Source organism: Heptranchias perlo, chromosome 4 (assembly GCF_035084215.1).
Source record: "Heptranchias perlo isolate sHepPer1 chromosome 4, sHepPer1.hap1, whole genome shotgun sequence".
In the NCBI taxonomy this organism is placed as follows: Eukaryota; Metazoa; Chordata; class Chondrichthyes; order Hexanchiformes; family Hexanchidae; genus Heptranchias; species Heptranchias perlo.
The window spans coordinates 114221572-114240796 of NC_090328.1; the positions used below are offsets into that span (position 1 = coordinate 114221572).

At 39.7% G+C, this 19225-nt stretch overlaps 1 protein-coding gene across 1 annotated transcript in view; it reads right to left on the reverse strand.

Annotated features, from left to right (window-relative positions):
- Window positions 1-2674: 2674 nt before the first annotated feature.
- c9orf72 (C9orf72-SMCR8 complex subunit) overlaps window positions 2675-19225 on the reverse strand; it is a 36465-nt gene continuing 19914 nt past the window's right edge. The window contains exons 6-10 of the mRNA XM_067983473.1: window positions 18217-18333; window positions 15976-16211; window positions 5791-5848; window positions 5396-5505; window positions 2675-3122 (exon numbers count right to left, since the gene is read on the reverse strand). Coding sequence (XP_067839574.1) covers window positions 2936-3122; window positions 5396-5505; window positions 5791-5848; window positions 15976-16211; window positions 18217-18333 — 708 coding nt within the window. The 3' untranslated portion in view covers window positions 2675-2935. The remainder of the gene's footprint in view (window positions 3123-5395; window positions 5506-5790; window positions 5849-15975; window positions 16212-18216; window positions 18334-19225) is intronic.

Genomic DNA, 19225 nt, shown 5'->3' on the forward strand with positions numbered 1-19225 from the left:
ATGTAGAGTCCTATAAGCAAGACACCAGCAATTTGGGTGTAGCCTGAAGTTGTGAGAGTTGCTTTTCTGATTCCAGGAAGGCCTTCCTGATTCGATTGACACATCTGTCACAGCAAGATGTTTATAAGTGGCTAAGCTTTGATTAATTAGGAATATCTACCTTTCTTTTGTATCAACCTGAATCAAAGGAAAGAAAATGATATAATTAGGACTGGTGCAGGTGCAGCTTAATGTAGGACATCACAGGGTTAATTTCTCCTTTGGAAGCTTTATCAGGGATCTGTGGTCCAAGTTAGTTAAAGTGCTGCAGAGAACCACAAACTGCTTCCTAATTTATTTTTTACTTTGGAAAAGACACTGAGTTATATGAATTATTATAATGGATTAAAGTCTACTGAGAAATCTCACTTTAATCTTATTTCTTAATAAACTTGGTTTGTAGTTTTCAGAAGTTAAATGGCCTTTTAATGTGGTATCTGCCGTCAGTTGGAGAGATCAGGAAGTTATACTATTTCCAGTGCATGACCTAACCATAAAAAGAGTTTATTGTTCAACCTGTGACCTGGTATCCCACAACCTTTTGTGCATAAGATCATAGGGAGCAAAGACTTGCCTGTTAAAGGGAACTTCTGTTGGGTATGAAGAAAAAGTTTCTGAAGCAACTCATATCATCTTTATTATTTAATAGCCCACAAAGCTGGTCTCTCTGAAACTTTGTCATTTGACTTCAGTTGTGAGACCAGTGGGTGGAGCATACCATTGACGTGGGCTACCAATGTTATTGGAGGATAGTTGCCAAAATTGAATCCAACTAAGGTAAACATTGCCTGTGATTGGTTGATATTACGTGACTTTGTTCAGAGTCAAAAATAAAAATTGCCTCTTCCATTAACTGTGTATGTGCTTCTCTGCCACACCAATTTTTTCTGCTTCCCTCTCTGTAAGGCTCCTCCATACTTTTTCTGGTCATCTTGGTTTGTTTGTTTAAGTCTTCCTCACTCTCTCTTTCTGTAAGTTTCTCCTTCCCCGTGTCTCCTCACTTGTATTTAGCTCCTACTTTCTCTGTCATGTGTTCATTTACTGATTTACTTAATTTGATATCTTTCAGTCATTTAAAAAAAAAGTCCAAGGTACATACCAAAATGGCAACAAATATGTACCCAATTTAAACAATATTGTAGGTGATTATGGCACAAACTATTCATTGTAGCTGCAGTTATGCAGCTTAACTCATTGATTGTATTGCACATTAGGCAAAATTCAGGACCCTTTTTATAGCGCTCATTCCAACTGTTGAGGAACACAATATGACCAGGTGTAATGTGTAATTGCTGCTGTAACTTCATTCAAATTGTTACAAAAAGGCAACAGACTTTACACAGCAAAATAAATGCTTAACCAAAGCTAAACACGTGAAAACATTATTTGAAACCCTCAGACTTTAGGTCCATCCTGTTCCATATCCTCTAATCACCAGAATCACACACTAACTGACAGCACAGGAACAAAATTACCACAGAACTATTTTACTCCCTCGTCCTGGCGCCCATGAATAAGTTAGTCCATCCAACCAATTCTTCATTTTTTTTTAAATGTAAAAATTTATAGACCATTATACGAGTCCCAGTTAAATACCACAATAAAAAAAATTAACCCAATTCATTACAATCTTGTGTGTTATGCAGTCAGATTCATTCTTAAAGATGATATTGAAGCAGGTACTCTTGTGGCATCCTGTGCATGTAAAATACCAGGTCTGAAACTAAGCAGAAAGAGAGTAGAGGAAGTTTTTTGAAGAGATTTAACCCTACTATATTAAAAGCTCAACAGTCGACACCAGCCCCACAGCAATTTTGCAAAGTCGCAAATGAAACCTGACTTGAAAATCTCTTCTTGGGTAAAGGTTCTTGTTTCCAATGAACAGGAATTATGATTACAAATATTTTAAAAACATTATAAAAACTGGTAAAACTAATCTGCCTTTTTATTTTGCCTGTCACAGCATTATGCTGCAATTGTATTGCAGTTACCGGTCTCAGACCAGTATTTGTGCACAATCGAGAGACCAGAGTTATACTGCTAGCTGGCCATTGATGTATTTTGCATTAAGTCCAGCCACTAAAGAAATCTGCACATGCGTGCTTGGATGCATATGCAGGGCTCTACTCCCCTGGCAGCTAGTTTTAATATTAGATCCATTGGCTTCCGCACAACAATAAAAACATTGAAAAATAAGTGTATAAAATGCCCAAGAGCTTCTTGCCACCACGTTACTCGATTGGGTTGGTGTTATAGTGCATTAGGTGTAAACTCAAACTGGTGCAAGGTGGCGTCATGGATAGGGTATCATACTCACCAGCTTTAGTGCACTTGAGAATGAGACCAGGACCAGAGCGATACAGCCATATTTCGCATAGACATATCCAAACCATTTCACACACATGTGGAAGTGACACCATAACTGCACCTTTGTGTGTTGTGATTGAAGTAGGATTTATTAATGTGATGCATTGTAAGAGAATTATTGTAGTTCAAGCCATCACTTGCAATAAAAACCCTCCTTGAGCCAGCTATATTTAGAAATGTTATTAAAAATAAAACATAAAAGAATGTTTGGTGAGAAAATAATTTGTTTGTGTAAACAAGTACAAATCCAAAGTTAAAGACTACTGGGTTCAATCCTAGTAGTTTTTATTTGTATTGTAAGCAATGAACCAACAAATCTATTTGCTGACTTGAATTTTCACAGTTGTGTGAAATACAATACATTTTTTGTACCCTATTTGCTGGTAGGACACTTGGATTTCAACACATGCACCACTACAATTATACCTTCATGTTGCTGTTTTCTCTATACGTAGTAAATTAGCTATTTGCAATGAGCAAGCATGCAATTATTCACATTCATGTAAAATACAATTCACATAATTTGTCTCTAAAGTGACATTAGTACATCTCGTTCTTGTATGCTTGTGTGGAAAGATTTCCCAAAAATAAATGAGTGTAAGCCTGGTTTTAATTTCTCAGCCATAGCCATGATAATACTCAAGTCACCCTCCACTGTAAGGTCAAGGTCAGTCTTCAGATTGCGTAAGGATTTGAAAGGCTTCTTTCCCTTCTGGCTAAAGAAAAGAAATAAACAGGACAAAACAATTAGCATTATAATTATCAGAATTTTATAGCATAGGAGGCAGCCAGTCAGCTCACCATGCCTGTACCAGTTCTCAAAGGGCCATTTCCTTGTCCTTTCCACACACCCTTTAAAAGGTATCTTTTTCAAATATTTTTCTACTTCCTATTTAAAAGTTATTATGCATTATGCCTCCACTTATGTTTCTGGTAGGACAATTCATGACCTAACAACCCACTTTGTAAAAACAATTTCTACTTCATTTTTTTGGTGATGGCCTCAAATTTTTACCCTCTAGTTAGTGACTCACCAACCAGTGAAAATAGTTTTTCCCCCATTTACCTTATCAAAACCCCTCATAACTTTGAGCACCTCCAACAGATCTTCTCTTTGCTCTTTGCTCTAGTGAAAATTGCACAGGTTTATCATCTCTTTTCTTTTGTACTGTGTGCGCCTATTTATAAAACCTACATACACCATAGGGTTTTTTTTTTAAATTTTAAAAACGGCTTTATCAACTTATCCTCCAACTTTTCAAAATTTGAATGTCTGAATTCTTAAGTATCACTGCTCTTTTCCTCCTTTTAAAGTTTTACTATTTGGCGTATATTCCCTCCTTATACTCCCTTATAAAATATATTATAACATCTTTGACGAGTGCTGGATTAGAGCTGTAGGTACATGGTCTTATCTGTTTATCCTGCTTCTACAGCAACTTGTTGTAAGACATATCTCACCTATGATGACATATGTTAATTGGCTTTATCGAGGGAGGTCTTCAGGATGTGATATTCAAATAATCCCACCTTTCAAAACAAATGACGACCAGCACATCTAAGGCACCAAACAGAATATCTGACGGTATGACTTTAAATTCTTGATTTAAAAGGGGAAAACCTAACTTCAATTGCATGTGCTTAGTAATACTCAATATTTCAATCAGTATGCAGTCTCTACATCCAAAGAAAAGAAAGGATTTTAATGACTTGATGTATTTTTAATATCACCACCTGATATAGTGGAAATAGGTTTGAATATCTGTAATTCCTCAAATATAGAAAATTCCAGTAAAACACCAATAACTAAGGAAGATTCATGCTAGTGATTTAGAAGTATAACCCTAAGTACATCAATACACACTTATCTGTAAACATGTATCTTTCCTGATTTAAGATTTGATTTTTGGCAATGGTTGCTGAATGGGGACACCTGCTGGAGATAACTGATGCACAATACAATTGCAGTAAAATTTTAAGTGATGGCATACATGGACAATACTTTAACTGTGGACGGTTACAATCGGCTAGAAGTTAAAATATAATCAATTATTGGTCACAGTGCTAAAACCACCGATCATTATTACTTATGGATTGAAAAATATTCAACTGAAGCATTTTAAATGTCGAACATAGGAAAGCACAGGCCCATAAAAGACTGCAGTGCACCTAGCTGGTCCCAAAAAAAAGTACGCCTTAATGACCAATTCACTCAAAAATATAATTTTCCTTTAACATTTTCCACACTATCTGCTTCCCTTGTTTCCCTGATTAAACAATGCAGAATATTGACCAGTAGGTAAAATATTTAAGTATTATTTATGGATGACAATTTTGAATTCATGACTAAATACTGAAAGCTTTCAAGAAGAATTCTTATATTTCTGTAGCTACACTGCTATACCAACATTTAACTTATACACAAGTTTTTCACAGAAGTTATATAGCTGGTAGCTCCAAAGTACTTGCTTCAGTTGATACACTAGATCTTGTGTATACTTTTATTTCTCAGAGCTGGACTTTTGATCAAATAGTCTATGAATTTACTTTTTAAAATGCATTAATTCCAGTTCAGTTACAGGAAACAGTATGTCTCAGGATTACAGTATTTTGGTGAAGTATACAATTGCTTTCAGATCAGAGTTAAAATGCAGAGAATGGAGAACAGGTTCAACTATAGTTCATGAAACAGTCTCAAGCTCTTAAACTTATTGAGAATACATGTAATCAGTTTCAGATTTTGAACTTACTGCTTTCTCCATTTTATCAAGTTATCATCGAGTAATGCTCAATCAGCCGGATAATGATATAAAGTAATATTGTAGCAAACAAGATTCTAAAAGAGAGGGACTGCATTTGCATTTAAAATATCTCAGCATTTTAGGAGTTACTAAGAAAAATGTTTAGATAAGTAGATGTATTTCAATAATTCTGTGGGGTACTGCAGTGTTAAAATAACACAGAAAACAGAAAATAAATCTTGACATACGTTTCATCCTCTATGTATTTTATCACTGATTGGGCTTTTCTGTGAAGGACAAGGAGAAATTGTGCTAGGAAAATGCTCCTGAGGGACAATCCAGACTTGAGCTGAAAAATCTGAAAGAGAAAAGTTGTCATTCATAATTTTACTGAACTAACTTCAAAATTTACATCAAAGCAGCAGATATACATGAAGACTTTTAAAATGTTACTTTGACAAAGTTCATTCTTTACTAATAAATGTCACAAATTACATCACAATTCAGGACAAAATACTGTACCAATAATGTTTCCATCACCAAACCTGAGGACAAATCATCCACTAAGATATCAAGAAACAATTATACCAAGGTATCAGTGAATACTACTCACAACTGGTATCTTATTTCTAATATCCCATACCTGATCTAAAAATGACTTCACCAATGTGTCGCGATGCATCACATCCTGGAAGACATTCCTGTGAGAGTTTTAATGAAATGCAATTTAAAAAATATATATAAACAGGTTACAGAAACAAAGTTAGGGTAGATAGAAATAAGTTAGCTAAAATAAAACTGCGTAGTACAGTGGATTACATTATTGACCTTTGACTTCTGAGACAGGAGTCTAAATCTAACCTGGACTGATGGGACAAAAGTCAAACACTTTGAGAAACCCCTAACTTTAATAAACTCTTAAATTTGCAAAGTAAAGTTTGTTGAAATTGTTGACATTTATAGTCATCAATCAACCAGCAGAGTATGTGGTAGTCCATAGACTATCATAATGGAGCCCATCAACCTAGCCACAACCATATGGATGACTGACTGCATTACCGTATATTACAACACTACTATATGTATACCACTCCTGTACAGTGAAAACTGTAGAAATGTGTGATGTTAAGTAGATTGGGTCATGAATTATCTGGCCAGGAACACGTGTGAGGATAGTATGACATATCTTCTCACACCTCATTAATTGGAGGGGAGAAAATGAATTCTTTTACAAATTCCAAACTAATAAATATTAAAAGGACTGTGTGGAGAAGCAACATGTTTTGATCCAGGATAATACAGCAGAGTTCTAAGGTAGAGATTTGTGCCCACAATTCTGCACAGATGTTCCGATATTGACCTTTACTATAAGTAGGAGACAGTAAGCAGAGGCTGGACTGCTTTTAAGAATCTTAAGTAGCCAGCTAAAGAACAGTATCGGCACATAGCTGAGCAAGTTGCCAAATAATTCCTCTTAGCCAAGGGATGGTGCATTTCAAGTTTTTTTTAAAGTTTTATACAGTTTTTAAAAAGGAGTATTGATGACAGGATTCCATCTTTAAAGATCTTCTCTGAATTTAAGTTTTGACCATCATCAGCTTTTTAAAAAATCCACAGTGTAAAAACCGTTCCTGACTAGGCAAGTCCACTATAGATTAAATTCAGATTTAACAAAATAAGAAATAGAAAAAGTCAGGGTTTGTTATCAGAGGTTGTGGTTTACCAATGTGGTCCGGTTGATGTGAAGGGAGTTCTGCATTGTGTCTGAACTGTCTGTACAAAACAACCTTGCTTTTTGTCCCAGGGATTGGGTCGTATCATCATGATACTACCCAATGTCCGGGATTCTGACCAAAATTGTAGATGTGATCTTGCAACATTTGGAATTTGGCTTAGTAAGGCACTGAAGCAGCATTCTTCACCCATATTTGACTAACAAAGTGCAAAATGAACAGAAAAGAAACAGCTGGCTATAGTTTTCGACTTCTGAACTGTACAGTATAAACAAAACCACACATGTTAGTTCCAGTACTTGGGTATGAACTAGAATGTAAACTAGTATATAACTAGATTATAAACTAGAGTTCATTTCTAGAGGCATTAGAATTGAAAAGCAAAGAAGTTATGTTAAACGTATAGGACCTTGGTTAGACCACACGTATTGTGCATAGTTCTGGTCTCCATATTATAAAAGGGATATAGAGGCATTAGAGAGGGTGCAAAGAAGATTTTTTTAAAAATTCGTTCATGGGATATGGGCGTCGCCGGCAAGGCCAGCATTTATTGCCCATTCCTAATTGCCCTTGAGAAGGTGGTGGTGAGCCGCCTTCTTGAACCGCTGCAGTCCGTGTGGTGAAGGTTCTCCCACAGTGCTGTTAGGAAGGGAGTTCCAGGATTTTGACCCAGCGACGATGAAGGAACGGCAATATATTTTCAAGTCGGGATGGTGTGTGACTTGAAGGGGAACGTGCAGGTGGTGTTGTTCCCATGTGCCTGCTGCCCTTGTCCTTCTAGGTGGTAGAGGTCGCGGTTTTGGGAGTTGCTGTCGAAGAAGCCTTGGCGAGTTGCTGCGGTGCATCCTGTGGACGGTACACATTGCAGCCACAGTGCGCCGGTGGTGAAGGAAGTGAATGTTTAGGGTGGTGGATGGGGTGCCAATCAAGTGGGCTGCTTTGTCCTGGATGGTGTTGAGTTTCTTGAGTGTTGTTGGAGCTGCACTCATCCAGGCAAGTGGAGAGAACTCCTTCACACTCCTGACTTGTGCCTTGTAGATGGTGGAAAGGCTTTGGGGAGTCAGGAGGTGAGTCACTCGCCGCAGAATACCCAGCCTCTGACCTGCTCTTGTAGCCGCAGTATTTATGTGGCTGGTCCAGTTAAGTTTCTGGTCAATGGTGACCCCCAGGATTTTGATTGTGGGGGATTCGGCAATGGGAATGCCGTTGAATGTTAAGGGGAGGTGGTTAGACTCTCTCTTTTTGGAGATGGTCATTGCCTGGCACTTGTCTGGCGCGAATGTTACTTGCTACTTATCAGCCCAAGCCTGGATGTTGTCCAGGTCTTGCTGCATGCTGGCTCGGACTGCTTCATTATCTGAGGGGTTGCGAATGGAACTGAACACTGTGCAATCATCAGCGAATATCCCCATTTCTGACCTTATGATGGAGGGAAGGTCATTGATGAAGCAGCTGAAGATGGTTGGGCCTAGGACACTGCCCTGAGGAACTCCAGCAGCAATGTCCTGGGGCTGAGATAATTGGCCTCCAACAACCACTACCACCTTCCTTTGTGCTAGGTATGACTCCAGCCACTGAAGAGTTTTCCCCCGATTCACAAGGATGAAACCAGAACCGAGAGGATATCCTTATGAGGAAAAGCTGAATAGGCTGGGGCTCTTTTCTCTAAAAAAGAGAAGGCTGAGGGGTGACCCGATAGAGGTCTTCAAGATAATGATAGGGTAGACATGGAGAAAATATTTCCACTTGTGGGGGAGTCCAAAACTAAAGGTCATAACTATAAAATAGTTGTTAATAAATCCAATAGGGAATTCAGGAGAAACTTATTTACCCAAAGAATGGTAAGAATGTGGTATCCTGTTAGGATTATATGGGGTTCCAATCCTCCTTAGATACAGAGGTGGTGCCAGAGGACTGGAGAATTGCAAATGTTACACCCGTGTTCAAAAAAGGTTGTAAGGATAAACCCAGCAACTATAGGCCAGTCAGTTTAACCTCAGTGATGGGGAAGCTTTTAGAAATGATAATCCAGGACAAAATTAATAGTCACTTGGACAAGTGTGGATTAATAAAGGAAAGCCAGCACAGTGATCTGGTGTATATGGACTTTCAAAAGGCATTTGATAAAGTGCCACATAATAGGCTTGTCAGCAAAATTGAAGCCCATGAAATAAAAGGGACAGTGGCAGCATGGATACGAAATTGGCTAAGTGACAGGAAACTGAGAATAGTAGTGAACGGGAGGAAGGTATACAGTGGTGTTCCCCGGGGGTCGGTGCTGGGACTTGGGTGTACAGGGCACAATTTCAAAATTTGCAGATAACACAAAACTTGGAAGTGTAGTAAACAGTGAGGAGGATAGTAATCGACTTCAAGAGGACATAGCAGGCTGGTGGAATGGATGGACACATGGCAGAGAAGTGCTGAGTGATACGTTTTGGCAGGAAGAACAAAGAGAGGCAATATAAACTAAATGGTACAATTCTAAAGGGGGTGCAGGAACAGAGAGACCTGGGGGTATATGTGCGTAAATCTTTGAAGGTGGCAGGACAGGTTGAGAAAGTGGTTAAGAAAGCATACGGGATCCTGGGCTTTATAAATAGAGGCATAGAGTACAAAAGTAAAGAAGTTACGTTGAACCTTTTATAAAATACTGGTTCGGCGACAACTGGAGCACTTTGCCCAATTCTGGGCGCTGCACTTTAGGAAGGATGTGAAGGCCCTAGAGAAAGTGCGGAAAAGATTTACTAGAATGGTTCCAGGGATGAGGGACTTCAATTACGTGCATAGACTGGAAAAGCTGAGATTGTTCTCCTTAGAGCAGAGAAGGTTAAGAGGAGACTTGATACAAGTGTTCAAAATCATGACAGGTTTAAATAAAGAGAAACTGTTCCCATTGGCAGAAGGGTTGAGAATCGGAGGACACTGATTTAAGGTGATTGGCAAAAGAACAAAAGGCAACATGATGAAAAACCTTTTTATGCAGCGAGTAGTTATGATCTGGAATGCATCGCCTGAAAGGGTGGTGGAAGCAGATTCAATTGTGGCTTTCAAAAAGCAATTGGACAAATATTTGAAGGGAAAAAATTTGCAGGGCTATGGGGAAAGCGTGGAGGGATGGGACTAACTGGATTGCTCTTCCAAAGAGCCAGCACAGGCTTGATGGGCCGAATGGTATCCTTCAGTGCTGTAATGATTCTATGATTCCATGAAGTAGGGTGGGAGGAGACTCACGTGTAGCATAAATGCCGGCACAGACAAGTTGGGCCGAATGGCCTGTTTCTGTGCTGCAGTTTCAATGTAACTCGATGCAAGAATATAGTAAATATATTCTAAGTTATGACCATTTCAAAATTATTGGCACTCTTTCTGTCCCAAGGAGTCCCGATAACTAAGTCTACTATAACCGACTTGGTGCCTGATCTAGTCAGTAAACAATGAGAAAAAAAATACTCTATTTTCCCTCATCATCCCTCACCATGAAGACTACAAAAAGAAAATAATGAAAAGGTAAAAGTTACAGTATCAGCAAAAATGCACAGCATATTATTTTCCAGCCCACTCAAAGCATAACATTTTAAACACTGACAGAGTCTTGCTTCCCCTGCATTACTACAAAAAAGATATTTGATCTGGCAAGGTATCAGAGAGTGTCAGGAAGGGACAGAGAGTTTAACAAAGGTAATAGGGCATTAGTGACTAAGGTCACATCAGGGAAAAATAGTAAAGAGTTAACATTAAAGGCGCTATATCTGAGTGCATGGAGCATTTGTAATAAGATAGATGAATTAATGGCACAAATAGAGATAAATGGGTTTGATCTAGTAGCCATTACTGAGATATGGTTGTAGGGTGACCAAGATTGGGAACAAAATATTCCAGGGTACTTGACTTTTAGAAAAGACAGACAAAATGGAAAAGGAGGCCGGGGAGCTCTGATAATAAAGGATGAAATAAAGGCAGTAATGAGAAAGGATCTTAGCTCAGAAAATCAGGGTGTAGAATCAGTATGGGTGGAGCTAAGAAATAACAAGGGGCAGAAAATAATGGTGGGAGTAGTTTACAGTCCCCCTAACAGTAGTTACAGTGTTGGACAGAGTATAAATCAGCATGTAACAAGGGACTTTAATCTTGATATAGACTGGGCAAACCCAAATGACAAAAGTAGTTTGGAGGATGAGGTCATGGAATGCATTGGAGACAGTTTTCTCGAACAATATGTCAAGGAAACAACTAGGGAACAGGCTATTTTAGATCTAGGATTGTGTAATCAGACAGGATTAATTAGTAATCTTATAGTAAAGGATCCTCTGGGGTAGAGTGATCATAATATGATAGAATTACTATTGAGTTTGAGAGTGATGTCGTTAAGTCTAAAACTAGGATCTTAAATTTAAACAAAGCCAATTATGCAGGTGAGATGTGGAGATGCCGGTGATGGACTGGGGTGGACAATTGTAAGGAATCTTGCAACACCAGGTTATAGTCCAACGATTTTATTTTAAAATCACAAGCTTTCGGAGATTATCTCCTTCGTCAGGTGAGTGAGTGAAAGGTTCTCAAATCGCATATCTTATATTAGGCTGGGACACCATCACATCAATCAAAGGTGTCGTTGGTGTTCAGACAGGTTAGCCACGGAAAACAGTAGGTCCCAGTATGCTGAATACACATTGTGTCAAATTACACAGACAGAGAGAAAGAGATCCGAAAGGCAGAGAAAGAGAGAGAATATTAAAAACAGATAACTTTTTTTTCCCCTTGCTGGTGGGGTTACGTGTAGCGTGACATGAACCCAAGATCCTGGTTGAGGCCGTCCTCATGGGTGCGGAACTTTGCTATCAATTTCTGCTCGACGATTTTGTGTTGCCTTGTGTCTCGAAGGCCGCCTTGGAGAACGCTTACCCGAAGATCGGTGGCTGAATGTCCTTGACTGCTAAAGTGTTCCCCGACTGGGAGGGAACCCTCCTGTCTGGCGAAAGAGTCAAACTGGACTCCTCCGGAGGGTCGCTGCCCTAAGCTTGACATGTATGCTCAAGCTGTCAGGAGATGCGTCAATGCCAGATTCATCAGCCGCACTCACAAGACAGTCCAGAATGTCACCCGAGCACAACGCAACGCCATCAACGCTCTCAAGACCAACCGCAACATCGTCATCAAACCAGCGGACAAAGGAGGAGCCATTGTCATACAGAACAGAACGGACTATTGCAAAGAAGCATACCGACAACTGGACAACCAGGAACACTAGACAGTTACCCACAGATCCGACCAAAGAACACACCCACCAGCTCAACAAATTGATCAAGACCTTCGATCCAGACCTTCAAAGCATCCTACGTGCTCTCATCCTATGTACTCGCCGCGTGGGAGACTTCTACTGCCTCCCAAAGATACACAAAGCCAACACACCCGGACGTCCTATCGTATCAGGCAACGGAACCCTGTGTGAGAATCTCTCTGGATACGTCGAGGGCATCCTGAAACCCATCGTACAGGGAACCCCCAGCTTCTGTCGCAACACTACAGACTTCCTACAAAAACTCAGCTCCCACGGACCAGTTGAACCAGGAACGCTTCTCACCACGATGGACGTCTCGGCACTCTACACCAGTATCCCCCACGATGACGGCATCGCTGCAACAGCCTCAGTATTCAACACCAACAACAGCCAATCTCCAGACGCCATCCTACAACTCATCCGCTTCATCCTGGATCACAATGTCTTCACCTTCGATAACCAGTTCTTTACCCAAACACACAGAACAGCCATAGGGACCAAATTCGCACCCCAATACGTCAACATTTTCATGCACAAGTTCGAGCACGACTTCTTCACTGCACAGGACCTCCAACCAACGCTATACACCAGATACATCGACGACATTTTCTTCCTATGGACCCACGGCGAAGAATCACTGAAGAGACTACACGATAACATCAACAAGTTCCATCCCACCATCAAACTCAAGTTATAGTCCAGCAATTTTATTTTAAATTCACAAGCTTTCGGAGGCTTCTTTCAGGAGGAAGCCTCCGAAAGCTTGTGAATTTAAAATAAAATTGCTGGACTATAACTTGGTGTTGTAAAATTGTTTACAATTGTCAACCCCAGTCCATCACCGGCATCTCCACACCATCAAACTCACCATGGACTACTCCTCAGAATCGGTTTCTTTCTTGGATACACAAATCTCCATCAAAGACGGGCACCTCAGCACCTCACTCTACCGCAAGCCCACGGACAACCTCGCGATGCTCCACTTTTCCAGCTTCCACCCTAACCACGTCAAAGAGGCCATCCCCTATGGACAGTCCCTACGAATACACAGGATCTGCTCAGACGAGGAGGAACGCGATGGACACCTACAGACGCTGAAAGACGCCCTCGTAAGAATGGGATATGATGCTCGACTCGTCGATCGACAGTTCCGACGGGCCACAGCGAAGAATCGCATAGACCTCCTCAGAAGACTAACACGGGACGCAACCAACAGAGTACCCTTCGTCGTCCAGTACTTCCCCGGAGCAGAGAAACTACGCCATGTTCTCCGCAGCCTTCAACATGTCATCGATGACGACGAACACCTCGCTAAGGCCATCCCCACACCCCCACTACTCGCCTTCATACAGCCACCCAACCTCAAACAGACCATCATTCGCAGCAAATTACCCAGCTTTCAGGAGAACAGCGTCCACGACACCACACAACCCTGCCACGGCAACCTCTGCAAGGCATGCCAGATCATCGTCACGGATACCACCATCACGAGAGGACACCACCCACCAGGTACATGGTTCATACTCCTGTGACTCGGCCAACGTTGTCTACCTCATACGTTGCAGGAAAGGATGCCCCGGTCTGCATGGTCTCGCCAATGTACCATGCAGTGTCTGCATGGTACATTGGCGAGACCATGCAGACACTGCGACAACGGATGAACGGACATCGCGCAACAATCGCCAGACAGGAGGGTTCCCTCCCAGTCGGGGAGCACTTTAGCAGTCAAGGACATTCAGCCACCGATCTTCGGGTAAGCGTTCTCCAAGGCGGCCTTCGAGACACACGACAACGCAAAATCGTCGAGCAGAAATTGATAGCTAAGTTCCGCACCCATGAGGACGGCCTCAACCAGGATCTTGGGTTCATGTCACGCTACACGTAACCCCACCAGCAAGGGGAAAAAAAAGTTATCTGTTTTTAATACTCTCTCTCTCTCTGCCTTTCGGATCTCTTTCTCTCTGTCTGTGTAATTTGACACAATGTGTATTCAGCACACTGGGACCTACTGTTTTCCGTGGCTAACCTGTCTGAACACCAACGACACCATTGATTGGTGTGATGGTGTCCCAGCCTAAGATAAGATATGCGATTTGAGAACCTTTCACTCACTCACCTGACGAAGGAGATAATCTCCGAAAGCTTGTGATTTTAAAATAAAATCGTTGGACTATAACCTGGTGTTGTAAGATTCCTTACAATTATGCAGGTATGAGGGGTAAGTTGGCTGGCAGATTGGGAAATTAGATTAAAAGATATGACAGTAGATAAGCAATGGCAAACATTTAAAGAAATAATTCATAATTCTCAACGAATATACATACCCTTGAGGAATAAAAACTCCACGGGAAAAGTGATCCAACCGTGGCTAACTGGAGAAGTTAAGGATAGCATTAGATTAAAAGAGGCTTACAATGTTGCCAAAAAGAGCAGTAAGCCTGAGGATTGGGAGAGTTTTAGAAACCAGCAAAGGATGACCAAGAAATTGATAGAGGGGAAAAATTGAATATGAAAGTAAACTAGCAAGAAACATATTAACAGATTGTAAGAGCTTCTACAAGTTATGTAAAAAGGAAGAGATACGCAAAAATAAATGTGGGTCCCTTAGAGGCTGAGACAAGAGAAATTATAACGGGGAATAAGGAAATGGCAGAGATGTTAAACAAATCTTCACGGTAGAAGACACAAAAAACATTCTGGAAATAGTGGGGAACCAAGGATCCAGTAAGAGTGAGGAACTTAAAGTAATTAAGATTACAAAAGAAGTAGTACTGGAGAAATTAATGGAACTAAAAGCCAACAAATTCCCTGGACCTGACAGCCCACATCCTACGATTTTAAAAGAGGTGGCTGCAGAGATAGTGGATGCATTGGTTTTGATCTTCCAGAATTCCCTAGATTCTGGAATGGTCCCCGTTGATTGTAAGGTAGCAAATGTAACTCCGCTATTCAAGAAAGGAGAGAGAAAACAGGGAACAATAGGCCAGTTAGCCTGCCATCAGTAGTAGGGAAAACTCTAGAAACTATTATGAAGGACATAGTAACAAGGCACTTTGAAAATCATAATATGATTAGGCAGAGTCAACACGGTTTTATGAAAGGGAAATCGTGTTTCTTCAGAGGATTGTGAATCTTTGGAATTCTCTGCCTCGAGGGCTGTGGATGCTCAGTCGTTAAGTATATTCAAGACTGAGATCGATAGATTTTTGGACACTAAGAGAATCAAGGGATATGGGGATGGAGTGGGAAAGTGGAGTTGAGGTAGAAGATGAGCCATGTAAGAACTTCTACAGGTATGAAAAAAGGGAGAGATTAGTGAAAGTAAACGTGGGTCCCTTAGAGGCAGCAACGGAGCAGGCTCAAGGGGCTCCACGGTCTACTCCTGCTTCTATTTCTTATGTTCTTATGTGCCATAAAGGTACGATTGAAGGGTGAAGATAATTTTTTCCTTTGGTAACTATGTTAATGATAAATTACAATTTGCATTTTACCCCTTCCCTCTAAAATTAATATTCAACTTGCATTTCGAAGTGTTTACAAAAATGTTATAGATGTCAGGTGTTCTTTCATTATTTAGAAAACTCAACTGTTACATATATTGGTAGAAAATACAATTTCTATTTGTAAGATATAACAGAAAAGCAAAACGCCTAGCTTTGCAAAGTGTACTCATCAAATACTGGATTCCATTCCAATGTCTCAGCCCAGTAGGCAGTATGTGTACAAGTTTATACACTCTACACAAGTGAACATTTGCTTATGTATAATGACAATAACCTTCTGTAAAAAGAATGAATTGTTTTCAAATACATACAGATTAGGGGTAAAACTTTCATCCATATGAATTACAGTGTCAGGAATCATATCTTCTTCTGATGCAGTCTTCTGAAGTGCGAAAAGTTCCGACGTCATGTAACTCTGCTGGTTATAAATGTGTTCATGGCATGGGGCCATCTGCTTCACTGTATTAACATCAACATCAATGTGTGTGGTTGGGTATGGTGCATACATAATCTGACGGAAAGGCAGCACAAAGCTACCGGTAGCATCCTGAAAAAGTGAAAGTTCAGATTTGTTGTAATCAAAAGATTCAATTTTAAGTAATTACTTTTAGCAATAATTGAAGGTACATTTTGGATTTACTACGCTTTAACAGTTCACAACTACATATTTTCTTTTTGTCAATACTCCAAACCAAGTTATTATATTGGAAAATATCTTGAAAAATTGCAACAGGTCCAAATGTTTATAGCTCCTATTGTTATTTTTATGTAGTATTTTTATTTGAATATATTAACAAACCATCCTATCTGGTTTTAACCAGCAGAGTAAGAGTAGGGTTAAGAGAAAATAGATCACAAGTACCATATGTTTTCAAACTGAGGGCCCCTGACTCAAAGTTGTCAAAATCATCAGGTCCTGTCTGTCAGATTTCTGTTGCTTTTCCCCAATTGATTGACTCACTCTCAGGTTACTTATATTGCTGCTAAACATTTTTTTGCAATGATAGCGCTGTTTTCCTTTAGCTAGCTAGCAGTATCTTTCACAAGTTGGGATAAGGGGTATCCAGATAAATGTTAATATTTGCAAGAGACTCTCCTACAAAACCACTGGAATGCACAGATATATATAAATTGTTCTATCTGCTGAACAGTGCACAATTATTTATTTACATATTCACAGGATAGATTCTGGGTAATTTCCAATATTGGTCATTAATTAATCTGTTTACATGTTTAGTGATGTCTGACCCTTTTAGTCTGACAGCCACAATAAATGACAATAAGAACAAAGGAACTGCAACCGGATAACTGATATGCCACTGTTTTATTTAGAGAAACAGTCAAGATGAGCAATTTTGCAATGCACTCTCTATAAAACGGGCCATACTTTGTGAGAACTGCTACTGTGATCGCTATACAAATAAAATGTTGCTGTTCATTCGGAGGGAGCTGTGTACATTCATATGAGATGATTGAGATTAAAACATTCTTCCAAGATTAAAACCTAGTGCACCTATATGGAGTTGAAAATTAGGATGCACAAGAGCTAGTTAACATTAACAATGACTACTGCTTGGAGGTTTTTATTCAGAAGGATACAAAATATACATCATCCAACATTAAACACGCTGTCTTCTGAAACTTAGACATTAGCGAAGCAGTCCCTCTTCCATGAGATGCAACTCCTGCTCCCCTGACCACCTTCCAGATCAGTTCTTTCCCACTCAACTACTCTGGAGGGAGGAGATTCCTTCTCCTTTGGGCCCAGAGACCATCAAGTACCATAATGAATCAGTGGAGAGAGAGAGAGAGAAAAATGTGTCTGTAAACAATTCTTTTATCCCAAACTGCAGGAAGTTTAATTAGGATAAGAACACACAGAGTAACACGCTTCCATTTCCTATCACCATAAGCATTCTGTCATAACCCAATACCAGTATAATATTACGGATACAAGTACAAGACTATATGCTACATGGATTTGTGTGGAAAAAAAAAAGCACAGTATTTTCATTATAGTTTCACGGTCTTGCAAATCTAAGATACTACCTTTAACATGCAGTGCGTTGACACATCGGGGGTGATTTTAAACCCCAAGAACGGGTGGGTTGGGGGCGAGTGGGAGTTGAAATTAGTTGTTTTTTTGGGTCGCAACCGCAAAATTTTTGGACTTTGCATTCCCAGTGGGAAGCCTGTACTTTTACGCTCCGACGTTAACACGGAAATAAAGCCAGGTTGCAGTCGCGACCCAAAAAACAACTATTTTCAACTCCCACCCGCCCCCCACCCATCTGTTCTTGAGGTTTAAAATCACCCCCATCAAGTTCATGCTATTCCCACCAATCTCAGGTGAGCTTAAAGGGGGAAAAACTGAGAACAAGTCAATACAAACACATACTGAACAGATCTGCCTGTCCTATGGACCCCAGGATAGTCCCTGGCAATGCAAGGAAGGAGATAAAAGAACCTAATGGGGAAAAAAGAAAGTAACATAAAATGCAGGAGAGGGGAGAATAAATACATTTTGGTGTTTTATATGAAAGAAATCTTACCTTTAAAAGACCCTGAACAAAGAGACCTGAATCATATTTGAAAGAATCACTGGCATTAGCAAGTCGTGAGCATTTTCGTTCAGTTGGAGGTAAGAAAAGGCACAGAGTGCGAACCATCTGCCAACGTACAGAAAAATTTAACAGAGCACATGGTAAATCATTTATGCACAAGGCAACCCGTCAAAACATAAAGGTCCAGAAATATACTGTACTACAATTAATACATTCTGAAAGAATAATATTTTCCTTTGTAAGTTATTACATATATTATTCTACAGTCTTCCTACTATACCAAACTAGTCATTGTGTTTTCTAGCTCTGTGGAATTTCTACATCTGTAGTATTAAACTCTAGCTAACTTAAAACCAATAGATGGGATTAAAACAAAGCTCTCCCCCTTTTCTTGTTCTTAAAGGGTGTAAGACACTTGAAATAGGAATTCAATGCAACATACCATTTACACAAAAAAATACTTACACCACATTATAAGTGAAGAAATCAGTGATATTTTATGTAATATATACACACAATTACCGTAGTAAACTATTATTCAGAGGGTTACGGATGTAATAATAGTGTGCTATAATGCATGAAGCTGAGGAGATTACTGCACACTTTAAATCACTACACATTAAGGAGCAAGTTTTTCTTTATAGTTGAAAATCAATCAATGTTGACAGTCTACTCTTAATTCAAGGTTGCTTAATTCAAATCATCTGTTGATTGAAATTGAAATCATGGAAAAACACCTCCGCTGTTAAAATTGCTTAATTCGAATTACTGTATAATTCAATTTTTTCAGCAAAAAACAACTTTGAATAAATAAGGAGTAGACTGAATATTTCAATACACTCTAGGACTTTATTTATTATAAAAACTTTAAATATTTTTACCCCTGCTAGCTATGTTACAACCCCTGCTTTGTTATTAGTGGCCAGCTCTCTATTCTGTTGCCCCTGGAGAGTGCTAGCCATAAACATTAACAAGGAACCAACAGAGCAATCCATTT